The following is an 18,134-nucleotide window of genomic DNA, read 5'->3' on the forward strand; positions in this document are numbered from 1 at the left end:
GGCAGAACCTTGCCCTCCGTCTGGACGTGCAAAACCAGAGCCTTACCAAGCATGGTGACTAGCAATGCGTCACCTCCTCATTTAGAAACAGATCTGTACGCACTCGCATTTATCTTCTATTGCCAGAAGAGAAATTATCTGTTTGTAACAGCTTATTTCATGCAGGAGATATAAATAAGCAGCGCATATGGCTGAGCTGCACAGCACAGTACGCAGAGCTCCTGCTGCAGTGGGAGTGCGGGGATGGATCTGAGGGAAGACGGAGGCCCAGAATAACCATCTTTCTCAAAAGAAACGTATAATTAAAGGAAATACATCACAGCACACCAGCAGATCATACATCCATGATGAGGCTACCCCACACAAATATATCAAGAAACTATGACCACCACCAAAGTATGATCTCATTTTTAAATACACATTTACATCCTAAGCAAGAGAAAGAAAGCTTTAATTATTTCTCTGAGACGGTAAACTGCATCAGAGTGAACGCAGTAATTTACAATTCTGACTTGCAAATAATGGAATAATCAGTATGCACACTTCATTTATTTACTGATGAAAGGGAAATGTCTTTGACTTACATGTTCACGCTAAAAAAAAGGTTCCCAGGCCCCAACACAAATTTTTCCAGTAACAGAAACAAGACCTTTTCAATACTTGTACAATGAACACTATTAACTCCTTCAAACACACCCCACAAAAGGAAGGTTAACTGGCCTGATGTCTGACATGAAGTGAAGCCAGCAGATGTTGGAGGCGGCTGGAAGGATGCTGGGGACCAGGTGGCACCCCAAGGTGTGTGGCATCTGTCTCACAGCCTCCTGCTCTCTACATTTTCAGCGAGAAGGGAGAGAAGCAGTCACTGCCACAAGCTCTTACTTTAGCTCCATGTATTTCTGCCAGATAATCCAGCAGAAAAGCAAGCAGTTAGACTCCACATTCTCTGTCTCCACAGCGAGTTTTAGAGTGGCATATGCCACTGTTTGGAAATCCGGCAATGGTCAGAAGGTCCTGATACAACCCAATTCACAGAGAGCCCCAGAAATCAAAGTCTGATCTTTTCGACAGTTGTAGTTCTCATGTTCCCAGGATGCCTTTACCTTGCAAACTGCCTCTTCACGACCTTCGTTAGGCTGCTCTAATGCAGCTTCCCTTTCAGGTACAGACTGTAGAAGAAATAATGAGAAACTACTGTCAACGTACTTTTCAAGGGCAAGTGAAAGTTCCTAAAGGAAAGTTAAAGCAGAGGGTGATGGTGATGCTGTTACAGATGTGCCCAGTGCAGTAACACATGGGGAAAAGCTTTGGTTCTTGTCAGGTAAAGGTAAAACGGAGCTGTATTAAGAGATCTTCTGCCATCTTCTGCCCCCTCGTTAAAGATTACGAACCCCTGCAGATGCACTTGTGGGGACGTTATGGGCTGACATTTTGGGGAGCAAAACCAATGCAGTATACAAGCCAACATGCCTTAAAACCTTTTTCTGCTGATTCTTTGTAACCAGGAAAAGAAGTTAATGAAGTTAAAAATACTTCCCTGCCTTCAGGATATCTTTCTAAACTGCATCATCTAGCTCTGTCAACTGTCCAAAACTTCTAACATGTTTACATTTTCGTTTTCTCAATTACAGAGCAGGTGAACATCAAAACTACTGAAAAGAACAGCAGGATGTTATGTGGCGTTATCTGCCACACACCTTAATACCTCCGGCAGCCTTTCCAGAAAAGGTCATTGTGCAAACCCATCAGTATGGCAAGACTACTTTTCATTGACAGTACGACAATTCATTTAATTGATAGAACACTCATCACAAAACCACTACGATCATTCCGAGATCTTGCTACTCAACACACAAGTTGCATGACTGAAACTCATGCTTACAGGAACTTAACGGGTTGGAAGGTAATTTATTTTGAGATGAGGTACAATCCTGTTCTTTGGTGTCTTCACTGATTTCAAGGTGTCAAAAAAACTCCTCTTGTGAGGAATCCCAGTGCCACTGTCCCCCATGTATTTTAGGCATACAGAGTATAAGCAATTATCGACCTGACTTTACACAGCAGGTCAAAGGAGATTGAAGTTGACTTCAGTGGTACCAGAGTTTCCTTCAAGAACTTCTCCGTCATTTCTCCAATTTAATCACAACGTTTTACACTTTTTTTTAAACTGCTTTACAGCACTGGATTTTCCACTATGTAAAAGTAAAGAAATCAGTACCTACAATTACTATATAACATACTTACATCCACAGTTCCAGGCTTTTATTCTTAATATTATTATGGAATTATATTTTCTTCATCTTGTCTGCTGTAACAATTAAGCAAAAGTACAAAATGAGACATATCCAAGGTTAAGCAACAAGTCAGTGGCAACTGGCAGAGGACACAGGCCCCTCGACTCACACAACGGCACTTGACACAGTGGATCAACCATTTAGCACTTCAAAGTGAAACAGAAAATAAAAATGTATATGCCTCCTTCTTTGCTACTTAGCAGCAGATAGGAATGCTGAAAGTAATAAAAAAGGAATGAAAGTTGTTACTCTTAAGCTACTGAATCATTATTTGCAGTAGGAAACAGTGTCATACCACCTTTATTTTAGTAAAAATACTAAACTTCTGACTTTGATTTAGCAGTGGAAAAAACTATCAATCTATTAATGTTTTCCAGTACTGAACAAGAGATATATATTTATTATGGAAAGAAACATGAAACTCAGGAATCCATCCATGTAGCTAATTTTTACCATAACCCTTTAAAATTAAGCAAATATACGGTTCTTTTCCATACCAAGGCTTGATGACAAGTGCTAATGACCTTCAAATACGGTTTCAAGCCCTGCCCTTGTTCTGACATGGACGTGTGCCAGCAAGTCAGGTAAGCACCGAGGGAAGAGAAATGTCAACGCCGCAGCCATTTTTTAAAAGTGAACAGATGGGAAAAGAGCACCTCTGATCCGTTCACCCTGTTAGCAAGACATGCTAACTCTTCCATAGCTATTAGATTTTTGCAATAGTCCATTTTTCATCATATATGTCAACCTATTCTATATAGATTTCTTTCTTCTCCCTTACAAGTTGCATAACTGAATATTTACAATTTTTATTTTCTGTGCATATTTCTATCCTCCATCTTAATACCAAGACTGGTAATTTTAATTGGCTTTTCTTTAGAAGTGAAGAGATAAGTGTGTTTATGTGATGGTGAGATAACGCAAGCCAGTTTTCACTGATGAAAAGGAAAAGAGGGGAGGGCAGCAAAGGTTCACTCACCACCTGTGTTCCTGTAGCCTTTGCTGGGGTGACACCTCGTGGGCTGCACCTCACTCATCTGCTTACACATGATGACCTAGAACTGCTGTAAACGGAAGAAGGTGGCTGGTTTATAGTCTTCAAAATAAAAATCTTCTTGCTAGTTAAATGACATATTCACTGTGTGGTGATTTTTTAGTAAAACTCCGTATTCGAAAGGAAAGTATAAAAACTAGAGTAGTTCCAATATTAGCAAATGAAACTTTTTGAATCCAGACCCAACTTTTAAATTTTCAGCTAGCAGTAACAAAAAATAGTAATTTCCTTGGTCTCAAATTCACCTTCTTTTAATATCTTGTACTAGTAATTAAAAGTTTTAAAAGCACACTATTCTGTTTTCTTATTTAATAGACCTGACGTGTGGTGAAAACAGCATTTCTTAGAAAATAAATAACCATATATTACACATATGAGTATCACCACACTTCTAGCTATTTTGCTGACTATCAGATAATCTTATCTCTGCAAGTGATTTATAATTCACGGATTTGGACGCGATTCAAAACAGGCCCCTTTCCTGGAAAATCTGTTCGAGGTAATCATTTCTGCAGAGATCTCTCACTGTCCCAAGACTGCAGTCTTATAGGAATGGACCTAGAACTTTGGCCCTACGTATGCAGCAGAACACTTTTAATGCTTTTAGCATAGAAGTACAGTAACATTATATGACAAGCTGAAGCATTACTAAGAGTTTCTGTTGTATCTTATGAAACAAGAAATAATCACAAAACAGAAAAAATTGTATCAGTCATACTCAGCAGTCTCTCAAGAAGTCATCCTTCTAGGCGGAGTTTTCTTCTGCAGCTGTATTATCCAGGGTTGTACCAGTTTGAGAGGAAAATTGATGATGCTTCAAAACTAACAAAAAAAAAAAAAAAGGTGTGTATCTATATATCCCTAAGCCTTACTCTTAAAATGCAGTAGTGAGAATTTGCAGGTCATCAGGCATAGATTAGGGACAGGGAACACGTTTCAGCAAACTAAAAAACCGCAAATGTCTAACTAGGATGTTGTGAGTGGAGTCTGCAGACAGCCTTTCATCACTGTGAACAGACTTCCGCAAACAGCGCCACCTCTTCTTCAAAATTAAACTTCCTGACTTGCTTACCTGCAAAATACTGTGTATCCATTCATGTACCTATCAAAAACTGGACTCAGGGACTTAAACTAACTAAAGCCTCAGGGACATTAAACTGATTAAACCACCCATCCAATTCTGAAGTTAACTTAGATACACAAAATGATAGAAAATATGCCCACAATGGGGATAGGCTCGTTCGGTTTACATGGGATTTTGTTGAACTGGTGCACCCTCTCGTGGAAGTCTCTTAAATCAGTACAAGCCACATGGATTTAGCAAAGGCCAAGGCAACACTTGCCATGTGTCCGTAACTAATATGAGCAATTCAAACTGGTTAATATAATACCATGTCACTTTTGAGATTTTTTTGAAGGTTAACTTTAAAGTGCTGATGACTCTGGAACACATGGATCCCACAAAAAGGTAAATAGTAACGTGTGGATGGCAGTGCTGTGGTTTTGGTCCTTTGGGCTGACTCCTATTTAAACTAAACAGAATGGGAATGTTCCTTTATAATGCAGCGTTGGCCAACTAAAATTTAAACAGTTCTAAAATTAACAGCTAGTGCTATCTAATACATAGGTAGTTTACTACCTACGTGCAAATTATGTCCATTCTTCAACCAAAAATTCCGACAAATTATAAAGGGACTCCTGGAAGGTAAGAGTACCGTGGTATTTGACATCTGAAAAAAACAACAGCTGCTCACTACAGCAAACCTTAATTACAGCTTCAGTTACCCAGTAAAACACTGATTCTACAAAGCAGTAAAACACTGATTCTACAAAGACCTGCAACACCTTTGAAAAACTGAAGGTGTGAATGAAGATCTCCGTAGATATCCTTTGAAAAGGTCAATTCTTACAATATAAAAGGCAGAGGTATTATAAATTTGATGGCTCTTTCTTCCAAGCTCTGTATGACTCAAATAGCAAGAGGAAAACAGCAACTAATTCACATCTTAAACTAAAAATAAATGACTAGAAGAAGTTAACACTATATTCAACAAAACATTTCTTCTAACATGCAGGAGATGAAGAACAAAAATTTGAAGCTTGGGAAATACTGTTCATGTTCAAATCCTCAAATTTAATTGTGCCTCATGGAAATGGCAATAATAATGGAAATTATTCACAAACATATCACATGCATCCAAGGGACACGCATAGTTCCAGATCAGCTGTAGCAACACTGGAGAGTTCTAACCCTCACTAATGATACAAAATCATCTGGAAGAAAATGGGATGAGTCCTTCATTTTGCCTAATACATATGTAAGCAACCAACCAGAAGAGACACAGACGTTGCCTTAGAAATCCCACATGTCTTCTGCCGGTACTGCAAGGCACACAGTGTGTCTGTGTTGACTCCCAAAACCTCCCTGCTGTCGATATTGTGAGCAGCTGGATGGATACAGTCTGCAGAACACATAAATAAAACCAGAGCGTTAGATAATATCCTGCAGAAAACGGCAAAATGATTGCTACATTCAGCAGATGCTCTTTGTGTGAAATAGCCTTAAGTCACTATGAATAGGAGACGCTTTGCTCTACATTTTAGTGTGAGAATATGCATTTGAAAGATTATTTCTTTATGGAAGAGTTATTGTGTGGGAGTACACTAGAGATGCTTTATTTCTAGAATTCAGCAATCTGTGTGTTGCTGAATTCAGCATTACAGAAGGGTATAGGATACTGCCTTGCTGTATTCATTCTGTTCAAGAAGATTGTTTTCCTTTTACCTTTTCTAAGGTTTTTTAAATAAAGAAAAAAACATAACTTGGAAGAATTCCCTTTAACATATAGGTGTAAGTTGAGTCTAGCCATGACTGGCTAGCTAGAAAACACAACGCTAATTCTGTTTTCTATGGATGGATTCATCTCCAATCCATATCAATATGGCACGAGGTCAATGAACCTGAATCAGTTCAGTGCAGAGTCAGCTCAAATCTGCATCACACTCAACATCACCGCAGGCACGCAGCTATAACACACTGCTGCCAAGAGCAGCTCCACACAGCTGTGCCACAGGAGTTCTGAACTATTTTCCCATAATATGGGCTTTACATCAAGACAGATCCTACGAGAGCACTCTGTCCCAGCTGGGAAGCAATGCCCTTCTCAGTGCTTGCACTGCTGCATCCAGCCTGACTCTCACAGAATCCTCAGTATCAGTATTAATCAGATTTCTTGTCTCCAGCCTTCTCATTAACTATACCTGAGCTCAACCATTACCTGAAGTTTTACTGCTGGCTGGAGAGGATTCCTGTGTACTTCATTCTGTACCGACCATTACAGCCAAATGGGTATTACCACGATGAGTTCAAACATTTGTCATGTGCAAGGCCAGGCTGTGGTACGTATGATTACAAATAACCGTTCAGAAGATGAAGCAGCCAGAAATAACCCCTTTTCTTCACTCATCCAAACATTCTTCACGTGATATTTGAGTTTCTAGTTCATCCTTACTTTAGAGATTTGCTTTTTAGAAGCCATCAGCACATGGCTGGCCAGGTCTTCTGCCTACAAACTACAGGCTGAAATTTTCCTACGGCCAAGATCCACAAGACTTTTGCCCAACTCAAGGCTGCAGGAATGGGAAACCCCCGAGATAACTCACAGGTGGGAAGTGACACCAACCGCCTGAGATCCTCCTGCACTGCGAATGGCTGGAGCAGCAGAGGCTGGGTGGGTGCCAGGATGACACATTTCAGACCTAGAAATCCCATCTGGCTGACCCTCTCCCACTACCAGGGACTCAGACCTGAACTGGACCAGTATAACCCCACTGCAGATCACCCAATATAGCCCTGCTGTGGGGACTACATGTGAACTGCTTATAAGATCCCAGACTTACTTTCACCCTCTATTTCTCTACTACACCACAAAAATCCAGTGTGACCCGTCCGAAAGCTCATGGTACCTCGGTGAGAGGTGGCACATCCCTCAAGAGTCCTGAGCAAGAGAACATTACAGTTCACCTCTACACAACAAATGGCTTGATCCTCAGATCCCACCGGGCTGCAGAGCACACATGTGCAGCGTCAGTCTGCACGAACCTCTACTGGACCCAAAACAGGGGATTTTGTACTTGATCAGAATAAAAAGATAGGCAAAAGGATGAAATAAACCACCATAATTTTGCATTTCTTGCTTTCAGAGGCTTTTATTTGGATTATCTGTGGGATGTGCCTGCAGATCTCAAAGCCACACGGGAACCACACCTTGTTGGTTGAGAAACAGATGCCCCAACTACTGCATATTACGTTAAATCTTAATTGTAGAGTTTAGTTATTTTCCAAATATTGCATTTGATATTGCTTTTTAAAAGTATGGTCAGTTCCATGCTCTATCTGGGATAAATGCTGTGCAAACCAGCCCCCTGAGATACTATTTACAGACATGATTTCATGCATTTGGTCTACATGCAGAAGGACCTACCAACCACAACTTTAAAAATGCTAAAGAAGGAAACCAGAGCAGATGAGACCATTTCCAGACACCAAAAATGGGTCACATATGCTACCCTGAGCTCCCTTCAGATACGGTGACACAGAAATCCAGCAATTTCCAGCTTTTAGAAATGAAAGGTGAGCATAGCAATCCAATCTTTCAATGCAGTGTTGTCACAATGTCATGTCAGAATGTAAATGAGAACCAATAAATAAGTCAGATTATGCCTCCAATTTTAAACCTCAGACATCACAGAATGTTTCAGAAAAAGCACAGTGCACAGAAGAACTGGAAAGCTTCTCATCCGCCTCGTTCACACAAAGACAGCAGAAGCTGCTCAGTTGATGAGCGTCATGCATGTTTATTCAAAGGTTTTTTGCTTTTATTTCAACAATCCTAAATCAGCTGATCCAAAACTCAGAACACTAATCCCTCACTGCATGATAAATTTCAATATCTCCAAGTAAACAGGGGGATTTCAGAATAACACAAAAGTTCAATTTTGAACGAAGAGGGGTTTCTCCATCTTAACTGTAATGAAGCTTTTGCTCTGCTCTAATTTAATTCTTGGATATAGCTTAGCCCACTGACTCTGGAACAAATGCCATTGAGAAAGTTAGTTTGAATTTAAATGTGAATATGAAAACCCAGCAGTTTTCAAAACTATGGAATTTATTTCTCAACTAATAAGTTTTGGGGAGGATGGGAGGGGTGTAAGAGGAAACACAGAAAGAAATCTGTTCAGATTTCTTCTAGCCAGAATGAGGAAATACACAATTTCCCTCAAGAATTGCAACAGACAGTTGCAAGTCAAGTCTCAGTCACGAACTCTAGGCTGTACTGACACTACTAGGAAATGTTCTCAGTTTCAGTGAATTACTCAAGTTAAAAAAACAGAGAGAGGCCTTCCACATGTGAAGTGAAATGGCTCAGCTAAAACTGAACAATTAAATAAGGGCAAAAGGAAACGATCACCCCCAGAGGGCCTGGCAGTGGAATGGTTACCGAAAGCAAATAATAGATATTGTTTCTGTGCTTAACAAAACCCCTTTTAGAGAAGCAAACAAAACCAGAATGGTTGGTAAGTTGGCAGCAAAATCAATGGCTGCAAGGTCAGCCAAGTTCATGCTGTAGCTTTGGATGTAGGTTCAGAATGTAGCTGCATATGGAAAATACAAAGGTATTTTCGTACGGGTGGGATCATTCCTCTGGCTGTGATAGAATTTAAAGTAAAAATCCATATAGTACTAGCACGCAGATAACGAACTGAACAAGACACAAGAGACTGCACAGATACTTCAACTCCACAGTGAAACATCCAGTCCAGGGTAACCACTGACACAAGGCTGAAGCCACAATACCCTTTTTAGACTAACCACAACAGAGGAAAACACACACACCCCCAAGGATAATAGAATATACATCAGCATGACTACTGAAAAAACATGCACAAGCGGCTGGGGACAACATCAAAGAAACAAGGCTCTTCTTTTCTGAAACGCAGCCGGACTCACTGCTCTCTTATTTTCTATAACCATCTGAAACCAACTACTTTAAAATATCAGGTATCTCTTAAATGTACTTCTGAAGATTTACGCTGATGAACTAATGTTATAAAAGCAAAGAACAGAGAGGGTGTATCAAAGTCCACGCTGAGAACATTTGTTTTGTTATAGAAGTATTCGGGGTGTGCACTGTAATTCCACACAGCACACAATGTTCTACATCACTTTTATGGACACGAATTGTACAACAACACAGAGATCAGATATAATCACCGCTGGGGTGACGTGTTTTAATCACAAATATTATTTTCTGTGGGACTCAGAGGGGATTCTTGCCAGTCAATGTTTCTTCTTGATAGAACTGTTACTGCTGGAACATGATAGCAATGGCTACCCTGAAAAAGACACATTTCTGCCTGAGGGTTTTTAAGAATTCTTCCGTTAAGTAAGATGTCAGCTACCACAGTAACTAATAACAGAGAAATTCACTTAGTGTGAGAAATACAGGGATGTCCTAGTGTTAACACTAGATGACAGCAAAAATGGTCCTATTAAGTCTGTTCACACACAATGTATTAACCTCAGGGGAGTTTTTTCCACAGATTTTGCAAGCTAAAAACCAGTTATTGAGAGCCTTTGAACTAGATTAGGAGGACTGTATAAACCAGCAAGATGTAAGAGTTTGTTATCTCTTCAGCAGAGCTATGCCAAGAAAGAACCGCAGCCCAAAGCAATATGGAATTTTCAACAAGGTTGAGAAGTTTCACCCACACCAGTGATCTGTGTGTTCCTGAGGGTTTGGGTCAGCATCACTGGGCAAGTGTCACCAAAGTCTGATGGAAAAGCCACTGTACTCAACATGAAGAAACGTAGCAAATGTAGTTTGAAAGAGCTGCTACACAAGGCTCTGTAACATATTAATTTGATGGAATGTATAAATAAAGAGGGAGAAAGAGAAAAACAGGTGTTCAGATGACCAATAATAACCAAGATGTTCAAGGCTGTTGGCTACAAAGTACAGCCACATAATCTCTGGAATCCACCCCATAAATGCCCAAATCCTCTCACTCCACACGCAGTCCAGACATCGCTTACATCCTAAATATTCCTGCACAGACCTGCTGGAGACAGATGGGAGAAAAGGAACCGTTACCTGCTCAGAACAACTCCCTGTTGCTGTTTTGCTGTTTGCTACTGGAGTTACAAACACTCATTGCTTTTCAGTCCTGGGGCAGTGGTTTCTGGTGCTGTTATGGTGACAAGAGCCCTGTGGTTCTGTTCTGGACCCACTCGAGGTTGCTCCCGGACTCTGCTGTCTTAAAGGAACTTCCTCTTCTGCACATTAAGGATTCTTTTAGGATTTCGCCACCTAAATGAAGAGATGGCACAAATTAACCAACTGAAAAACCCCTCGTAGTAACTTAGGGACTCATTAGGGTTTGGTTTTCTTCTAAGATAGTCACATTAATGAAAACCATTCTTAGACCTTGGAACATTAAGATTCAGATTAGTACAGAAGATGACAAATAAAACTTTGCTAAATATCAGGCTTATTTACTGTTCATCACCTGCCCTGCAGATTCTATCTATCTTCCAATCCAACAAAAATGTGGTTTGGAGTCTATATTTCACATAGACAAGTGGCAACAATAAAATCGACAAAACAAATACTGCTGGGAAATGTTACCACCCTCATGTAAAATTTTAAGCTTGGTCCAGCTTAGATATTTGGAGAAAAAGTGAAAGCAGTAAAGATAATCTTTGTATTTCCAGAATATTTATCACTGCTTCTGTGTTTTAGAAGGAAATGTGTTAAGAAACGTACTTTGTAAGTTACAGAGATAACAGCATTAATATTTCTATTACCAGAAGAACTTCTGCTTTTGGGTCACGGACCCATTGTTCCTCTGATTTTAAAGCTTTATGTTCCCAACAGCTCCTGAATGAGGATTCTGACAGGATTCAGTCAGCACAATGCAGATTTAAGCACTTAAACAGAAACTTGAATTGTTTTGACAGAAACCGGTAGCCCAATTTGCTTTTGGGGAAGCAACTTTGACATACTTAAAGTGAAGATGAAGCTCTGGTGACACTTTTGTTGTAAGCAATGTTCTGCTTAAAGCTACAGTTTGCCAGTGCCAGGATTTTTAAAAAAGCAAAGTGCTCATTTGTTTTTTCAAGGAAATCTTTCATCATCTCACCACCTAAAACAATGTCATACTTCATCTAAATGGACAGATAGATGGTCACCGGGCAGCTTTTGTTCCAAAATGAACAGCGTCCTTCCCATGTAAACCCAAACCAAGAACAAAAAGTTAGATTTAATTATGTTCCACCACAAATTTATCCAGATGAGGAGAAGGAAAAAAATCTGTGCAAGAATAAAGTCAATCATCCCATATGAATCTTAACGTTAAACTTAATCTTTCCCATTACTTCCAACTACTTTATACAACTCCAACAATGTTCTTTACAAAGGAAATTCTTATGAGTGGTAACATTGATCAAGTAGCGACGTTACCTAATACACATTTAGTTTTAACATTTTATACACATAAAACAAAACTGATCTCTGCTCCTGTGGACACACTGCGGAATGCAAACAGCATTTCCCACCAGCCGGAAACCACTGAAGCCATTTCGGAACAGGTTAATACAACCCAGGGACGCAGGGCACATGGAACAGAGACATTAGAAGGAAGAGGTTTCATGTAACAGATACTCATAAAAAAGAAATGAAACAGCGACAGTCAGGCAATTTTGCAAGTCTGGAGAAATACAGGCATGCAGCTTGAGGTGCTTAAAGATCCTGAAATAACAGTCCACTACAACATCTCTGGTGATCTCAGTAATTTCCACAGAGAAAATTACTTCATTAAAAGAGTCAACTTCCTTATTATTTTTAAACAATTTTCAATTTTTTTTTTTTTTTTTTTGGTTTGCATTTTTTTGTGGTTTTGTTTTGTTGTTTGTTTTTTGTTTTTTCTCGTTTTGGTTTTTTTTGTGTGTTTTTGTTTGGGTTTGATTGTTTTTTGTTTGCTTGGTGTTTTGTTTTGGTTTTTTTCACAATTTAAGACAGCCACAGAAATATTTAGAGAGAGAAGAAATACAGCTCAAATAATAATATAATCTGATTAGGTGTGGGAGCCATTACTAACTGCCCAGCAGCATTAGAAACATCTACAAAGAACAACACCAAAGGTAATATCTAAGCAGAGAAAAGCCGTAGATGCAAGTAAACCACAGCACCAGGGAGACAGACGCTACCGGCTGATTACAAATCTCATCACTGAGGGGTGACCTGCAGCACCACTCCTGAGCGTGGGCGTGATGAGGAGCCTGACAGTGTTCAAGAAGAGACTGGACGATGTCCTCAGACAGACGGTGTGAACTGTTGGGGTGTCCTGTGCAGGGACAGGAGCTGGACTCGATGATCCTGGTGGGTCCCTTCCAACTCAGGACATTCTATGATTCTCTGATTGTGCCAGTGCCCAGAGCTCCTGCACTTCATCCCACGGGTTGATGTGCTGGTTAAACCAGCTGGGAATCCCACTGCAGCCGTGTCGTCAAGGCAAGGAAGGACTCGTTAGCAAACCTGTAGATAATATAACACTCCTCATATCGCTCTGCTGGCACGCTGTATTCAGTGCACCTTGAATCGTGAAAATCCACCCTCAGTTTCGTCTCAGAAATTTATGACAAGGTCAGAAGGCAGAGTCCTGCTGCACTTAAAGGTTTTATAGAACTCTATCACAATGAATTACAGTTTTTAAGCATATAACTTCTTTTCCATCTAGCGTTTCCTCATTGCACATGCCTCATTCTCTTTTCTCACAAGCAAAGAATTTTGGTAACTGGGGGTAAATAAGTGGGAAGAATGACGTTGATTACACTTTAAAGAGATACATGCTTTGTTAAGTAAAATTTCCTCAAAAATGTTACAAATATTAAGAAAAAAAGCACCGTCCTAAGAGCCATGCAGCCCTATGGTCAACCCAGGCCATCGGGTAACGTCCCTGGAGGGGGTGACATCAGGGACCCACCTGCCCTTTCAGGCACGACACTACAGTTAATGCCCCGAATTCCTGTGTTATTGCCCCAAACTACAGACGGACCGTTAAAAAAACCTGCGTGACAGGGTAACAGACACTGGCCCAGGCTGCCCAGGGAGGTTGTGGAGTCTCCTTCTCTGCAGACATTCCAACCCGCCTGGACACCTTCTGTGTAACCTCTTCTGGGTGTTCCTGCTCCGGCGGGGGGATTGCACTGGATGAGCTTTTGAGGTCCCTTCCAACCCCTGACATTCGGTGATTCTGTGACCCACTTTGGCTTCACAAGCCTGGGAGTGGGGGGAGCGGGGAGGGTGTTTAAGGAACATTTCTGAAAGTGAAAACAATACAGAAATGCTTCAAAAAAGCGTAATTAGGCTTGAACGCTTTTAAAAAGCATAAAATAAAGACACGGCAGCAATTACACGGATTCTGTCGGAGGTGAAGTTCGGAATTTTTTTTCCAGATAAGAATAAACTGAGGGGAAACAGGCCGATTCCTCGCGGTGCTTCGCTCCTTCCCCCGTCAAACCGGCCCCCCCGCATACTCACTTGTCTCAAGCACCGGCTCCTGCAGCCGGCAGCCTCCCCCGGGCGGGCTCCGCATCAGGGCAGGCGAAGAACCAGCAAAACTGAACCCGCGACTGAGGCGGGGGAGGAACCGCCATAACGGCGGGAAGGGCTGAGGGAGGCGGTGCCCCGGAAGTGCTGCGGCCGGAAGTGCCGCGGCCGGAAGTGCCGGTCGTTGCGCTGGCGGTGCCGCGTCCCGGTTCCCGCCATGGCTCCCAAGGGCGGCCCCGGCGGGCGGCAGCAGTCGGAGGAGGATCTGCTGCTGCAGGACTTCAGCCGCAACCTCTCCGCCAAGTCCTCCGCGCTCTTCTTCGGCAACGCCTTCATCGTCTCCGCCATCCCCATCTGTGAGCGGGGGGGTGGCCTGGCGGGGCGGGGGAGGTGATGGGGCCTGAGGGGACGGCGGGGCCTGGAGGGGGACAGCAGGCCCTGAGGGGGATCGGTGGGCCCTGAGGGGAGGTGACAGGCGCTGAGAGGGGTCATCAGACCCTGAGGAGGGACATCAAGCCCCGGAGGGGAGCAGGGTCCCCCACAGCCCGCCGCTGGCTCCCGGCCCTCAGCGGGTCCCCGGGCCGGCCTTGCCCCAGGCCTGGCCGGCTTTGAGCCGGGATTGTTTTGGCTCTGTCCGTGTTAGATCCAGCTTTGAGGCCGGTCCCGCTCAGAAGAGCGTTCTGTAAAGATGACGTGTCAGCACTGGCTCCTCATGACGTGGCTCATAAAGCCCCTTTCACCAAAAGCAAAGCCGATCTCTCCATTCAAAAGTGCTTTTTAATGCACTTTGGAGGCTCCTCCCAAGCGATTTTGCAGGAACTGGTCTGGCAGTGCTGAATTCACAGAATCACAGAATGTCAGGGATTGGAAGAGACCTCCAAAAATCATCCAGTCCAATCCCCCCAAATTCCAGAGCTAGTGGTCTGAGTAGGACTCTTGTGGGGGCATTTGGAGAGAGAAACCACTCAAAATGTCTTTTTTTCTTTATTTTAAGGGCTTTATTGGCGGATATGGCACATGGATCTTGTTCAGTCTGCAGTCCTGTACAGTGTAATGACCCTCATCAGCACCTATCTGGTGGCTTTCGCCTATAAGAACGTCAAGTTTGTTCTCAAACACAAGTAAGTTGGGTGGCTGTTTGACATAGAATTTATTATTAAGTAATTTAACAAAACCAGCATTTACAACATTTTTTAAATGAATAAAAATGTCCGAAATGTTACTCCAAAACCTGTTTTACACAGAAGTATCTCTCTTGTAATTACGGACTAGAGTAGCCTTGTCAGCTCAGAGAACAATGAAATAGCAAAACTACCTTCGTTCTCAGCACATGTTGCCACAAACTATATTTGACCAATACTTTTAGTAATTTGATTATTACTTGTTGCCCTTTCAACTTGGCAGATCTGTTCAGTGAAGTGTTATTCTTCACCGTAAACTTGACTTCCTATAATCCCAGGGTTTTTTCTGATTATTTCTCAACTTCAATGGTGTTTCTTACAGAGTGGCCCAGAAAAGAGAAGACGCTGTTTCCAAAGAAGTTACTCGCAAGCTGTCTGAGGCGGACAACAGGAAGATGTCTCGCAAGGAGAAGGATGAAAGGTAATTCCCTTTTTCTCTCTCTTTTTGCTGTACTGCCTGGTATCTTTATGGCTCTAGGTAGGATATTCGGGACTGTTGCTTGGCTGTTGTTTTTTTCAGTGTTCTGGTAAGCAGAAGCTGTACTGTCAGCTCTTTGTTCACCTGTAAAGCCTTTTGGGAGTGTGTGATCAGTGAAGGTTCACAAACATTGAAACCTTTATCAATAAGGTCCTGTAAGGCAGCGTCTCAGTCCTTCAGCTGCAAAGCAAAACAACTTATTGGATAAACCAGCATATGCATTGATTTAAATGTGCCTGAAATAACGTCTCTGCTTGTTCCTAGAATCCTGTGGAAGAAAAATGAAGTTGCAGATTATGAAGCAACAACTTTTTCCATCTTCTACAACAACACTCTCTTTCTGGTCTTGGTCATCATCGCTTCGTTTTTTGTGCTGAAGAACTTCAACCCCACTGTGTATCCTTTGTTACACGCTTGGAACAACCAGGGTCCTGCTCCTGCTTGTCATTAGCAGCGACATTTGCATGTGGGTTGTGAGATGACTGTTAATACATGCAGTTCACTGTAGCACCTCGGCTTAGAAACACTACAACATAATAGAGAACACAAAGAAAATCTGCCAATCATGTGAAAGTTTTAAGGATATAGCTTGGGCAATATACAGAAATTCTTATGGCTTTGCCACCTCAGTTGTACCTGTGGAATGAGGCGGCAGCTCGTGTTCTTACAGAAACATCCGTGTTAGTCACCAGGTGCTCTTATGTTACAGGATTGTTTAATGTCAGTAACTCCACAGGTAAAATTTTATGTTCCTTAAGTAGATAAGTACTGCCAATCAAGGCCACATATGTCAATTAAAGATCTGTGGTATTTAACAGTATTTTTAACTAGTTTTAAGAAAACAGGCTAAACTTTATGGGTGTCTTAGTTTTGAAGTTAAGTACCTTTCACAGTCCTGCTAACACCTGACTGTAACCTGGATTTCAGGTTGCGATGTAATTCAAAAACTCCTACAGATAAAGACCATTTCAATCCCTTGTTTATCATAAAACTTCTACTAAACATTCTGTACAAAAAAGGGGTATTTTTACAAATATGTATCCTTAACCTTTTCCTTGCAGAAACTACATTCTTTCTATAAGCGCTTCATCCGGACTGATCGCTCTGCTCTCCACAGGATCCAAGTAGACAAAAAAACCCACAGCAGTTTATTTCTGTGAGAGGGTTCAACTGCCGTACAACAGTTTGAGGGTGGAACAGAAATACATTTTTTTATAGTGTGATTGATTGAGGGAGGCGGGGCGGGTTTGAATCCAAAATAATTGAATGATATTTACTTTGGGTATCTTTACATGGTATTATTCAATAACTTAATCAATTTTTTTACTTAGCAATGAAAGGAAAGGGGGTGGGTCACGCTTGTGAGGCACCGTGTGGGTCAGTGGTACCACACTCAGACAATTCCCCTGGCAGGGACGGCCGCACTGCTGCGCAAACAGCTCTGCCAGAAACCTGCAGCTGAATTCCCCCATAAATTTGGTGACTGAGCCAAACTTACTGACCATAAAAAGTGACAATCCACCATTTATCATTGTAACTTGACAAGTTTTAATAAAAAGGAGGCTTTTTTGTCGTTTAATTCCTTATATTTGCATTTTTTTAATGGGTGTTTTTGTGTGGAAGTTTGTCAACTGTTTCTACTTCAAAAAGGGAGGAGTCTTCTCCAAGTCAGCATCTGTATTGTTTTTATTGGAAATATTCATTTTTCAGTAACTTGGGAGTTAAGACAAAACCTAAAACTCCTAGAAAAATGCTTTTGAAATGGTTTGCATATACTGGGGTGAGGGTTTCGGGTTTTTTTTCCCATTCACCTCTGAAGTCAAATAATAAACCTGCCAGTTTTCCTGGCACAGCTTAACAAAAATGCTTTAACTGGCTTTTTATAATGGGCTTATCAGACAATCCTTTTTTTTTGGTGCTATCAATAAAACAGGTGCATTAAATAGTAAACTCTACTGCTAGTAATGGAATTCTGTTGCAGAAATTACAGATACTGCTCTTACAGACCTGGAAGCCTGAACAGGGAAGAAAGTGAAAGCTTATAATCAGATTTAATTTAACAAGTACTTTGCTAATCTTTACTTTGATAAGATTCGTATTTATATAAAATATAGTAAAATGAAGATTCAAAAGGGCAAGAGACAGCGTATCTGCCTTGCCATAGGGTGTGCTGAGTTTGTAACGTCTCAGTTTCCAACAAACACGACCAGAACAGTCTCACCAAACTCTCACCTGATCCCCAGTGCCAGTGACTGTTCCTGTGCTTCTCCAGTGTCCCTGGGGTCGGGGCTGGACAGGGCTGCAACCTCTACCCTCTGCTGCAGAATTTACTTTGACTTAATTTCCCAGCAAAGGTAACAACTCACATGCTTACAGCATGAAAATTCCAGGGGTTTTAGTGTCCTTTGGAGCTGCCATTGAAATTTCTGGTCAGTCATTTAACACTCTTCCCATTAACTTGTTTTCCCTGAAAATATATTAATTTTTCTTTATTTCTTCTGCCTGCTTAGGCGCTAC

At 41.5% G+C, this 18,134-nt stretch overlaps 1 protein-coding gene and 1 long non-coding RNA gene across 3 annotated transcripts; one reads left to right on the forward strand and one right to left on the reverse strand.

Moving 5' to 3' along the window:
- Window positions 1-519: 519 nt before the first annotated feature.
- LOC135991519 (uncharacterized) lies at window positions 520-14,085 on the reverse strand. Of its 2 annotated transcripts, none has more exons than XR_010606527.1 (7): window positions 13,950-14,085; window positions 10,503-10,718; window positions 5,680-5,810; window positions 4,067-4,170; window positions 3,274-3,358; window positions 2,245-2,305; window positions 520-1,169 (listed from the first exon to the last, which is right to left on the reverse strand). It is a non-coding gene; the product is annotated as an uncharacterized LOC135991519 (long non-coding RNA). The 2 variants fall into 2 exon arrangements; XR_010606526.1 differs by having other exon boundaries at window positions 2,245-2,308.
- A 34-nt stretch (window positions 14,086-14,119) lies between these two features.
- Window positions 14,120-17,196, forward strand: SSR3 (signal sequence receptor subunit 3). The gene is made up of 5 exons (XM_065640245.1): window positions 14,120-14,314; window positions 14,953-15,079; window positions 15,462-15,560; window positions 15,882-16,013; window positions 16,679-17,196. Exons 1-5 carry the CDS (start codon window positions 14,176-14,178, stop codon window positions 16,743-16,745), a joined length of 564 nt encoding a protein of 187 aa, XP_065496317.1. The 5' UTR covers window positions 14,120-14,175; the 3' UTR covers window positions 16,746-17,196.
- Window positions 17,197-18,134: the final 938 nt, after the last annotated feature.

Source organism: Caloenas nicobarica, chromosome 8, assembly GCF_036013445.1.
Source record: "Caloenas nicobarica isolate bCalNic1 chromosome 8, bCalNic1.hap1, whole genome shotgun sequence".
In the NCBI taxonomy this organism is placed as follows: Eukaryota; Metazoa; Chordata; class Aves; order Columbiformes; family Columbidae; genus Caloenas; species Caloenas nicobarica.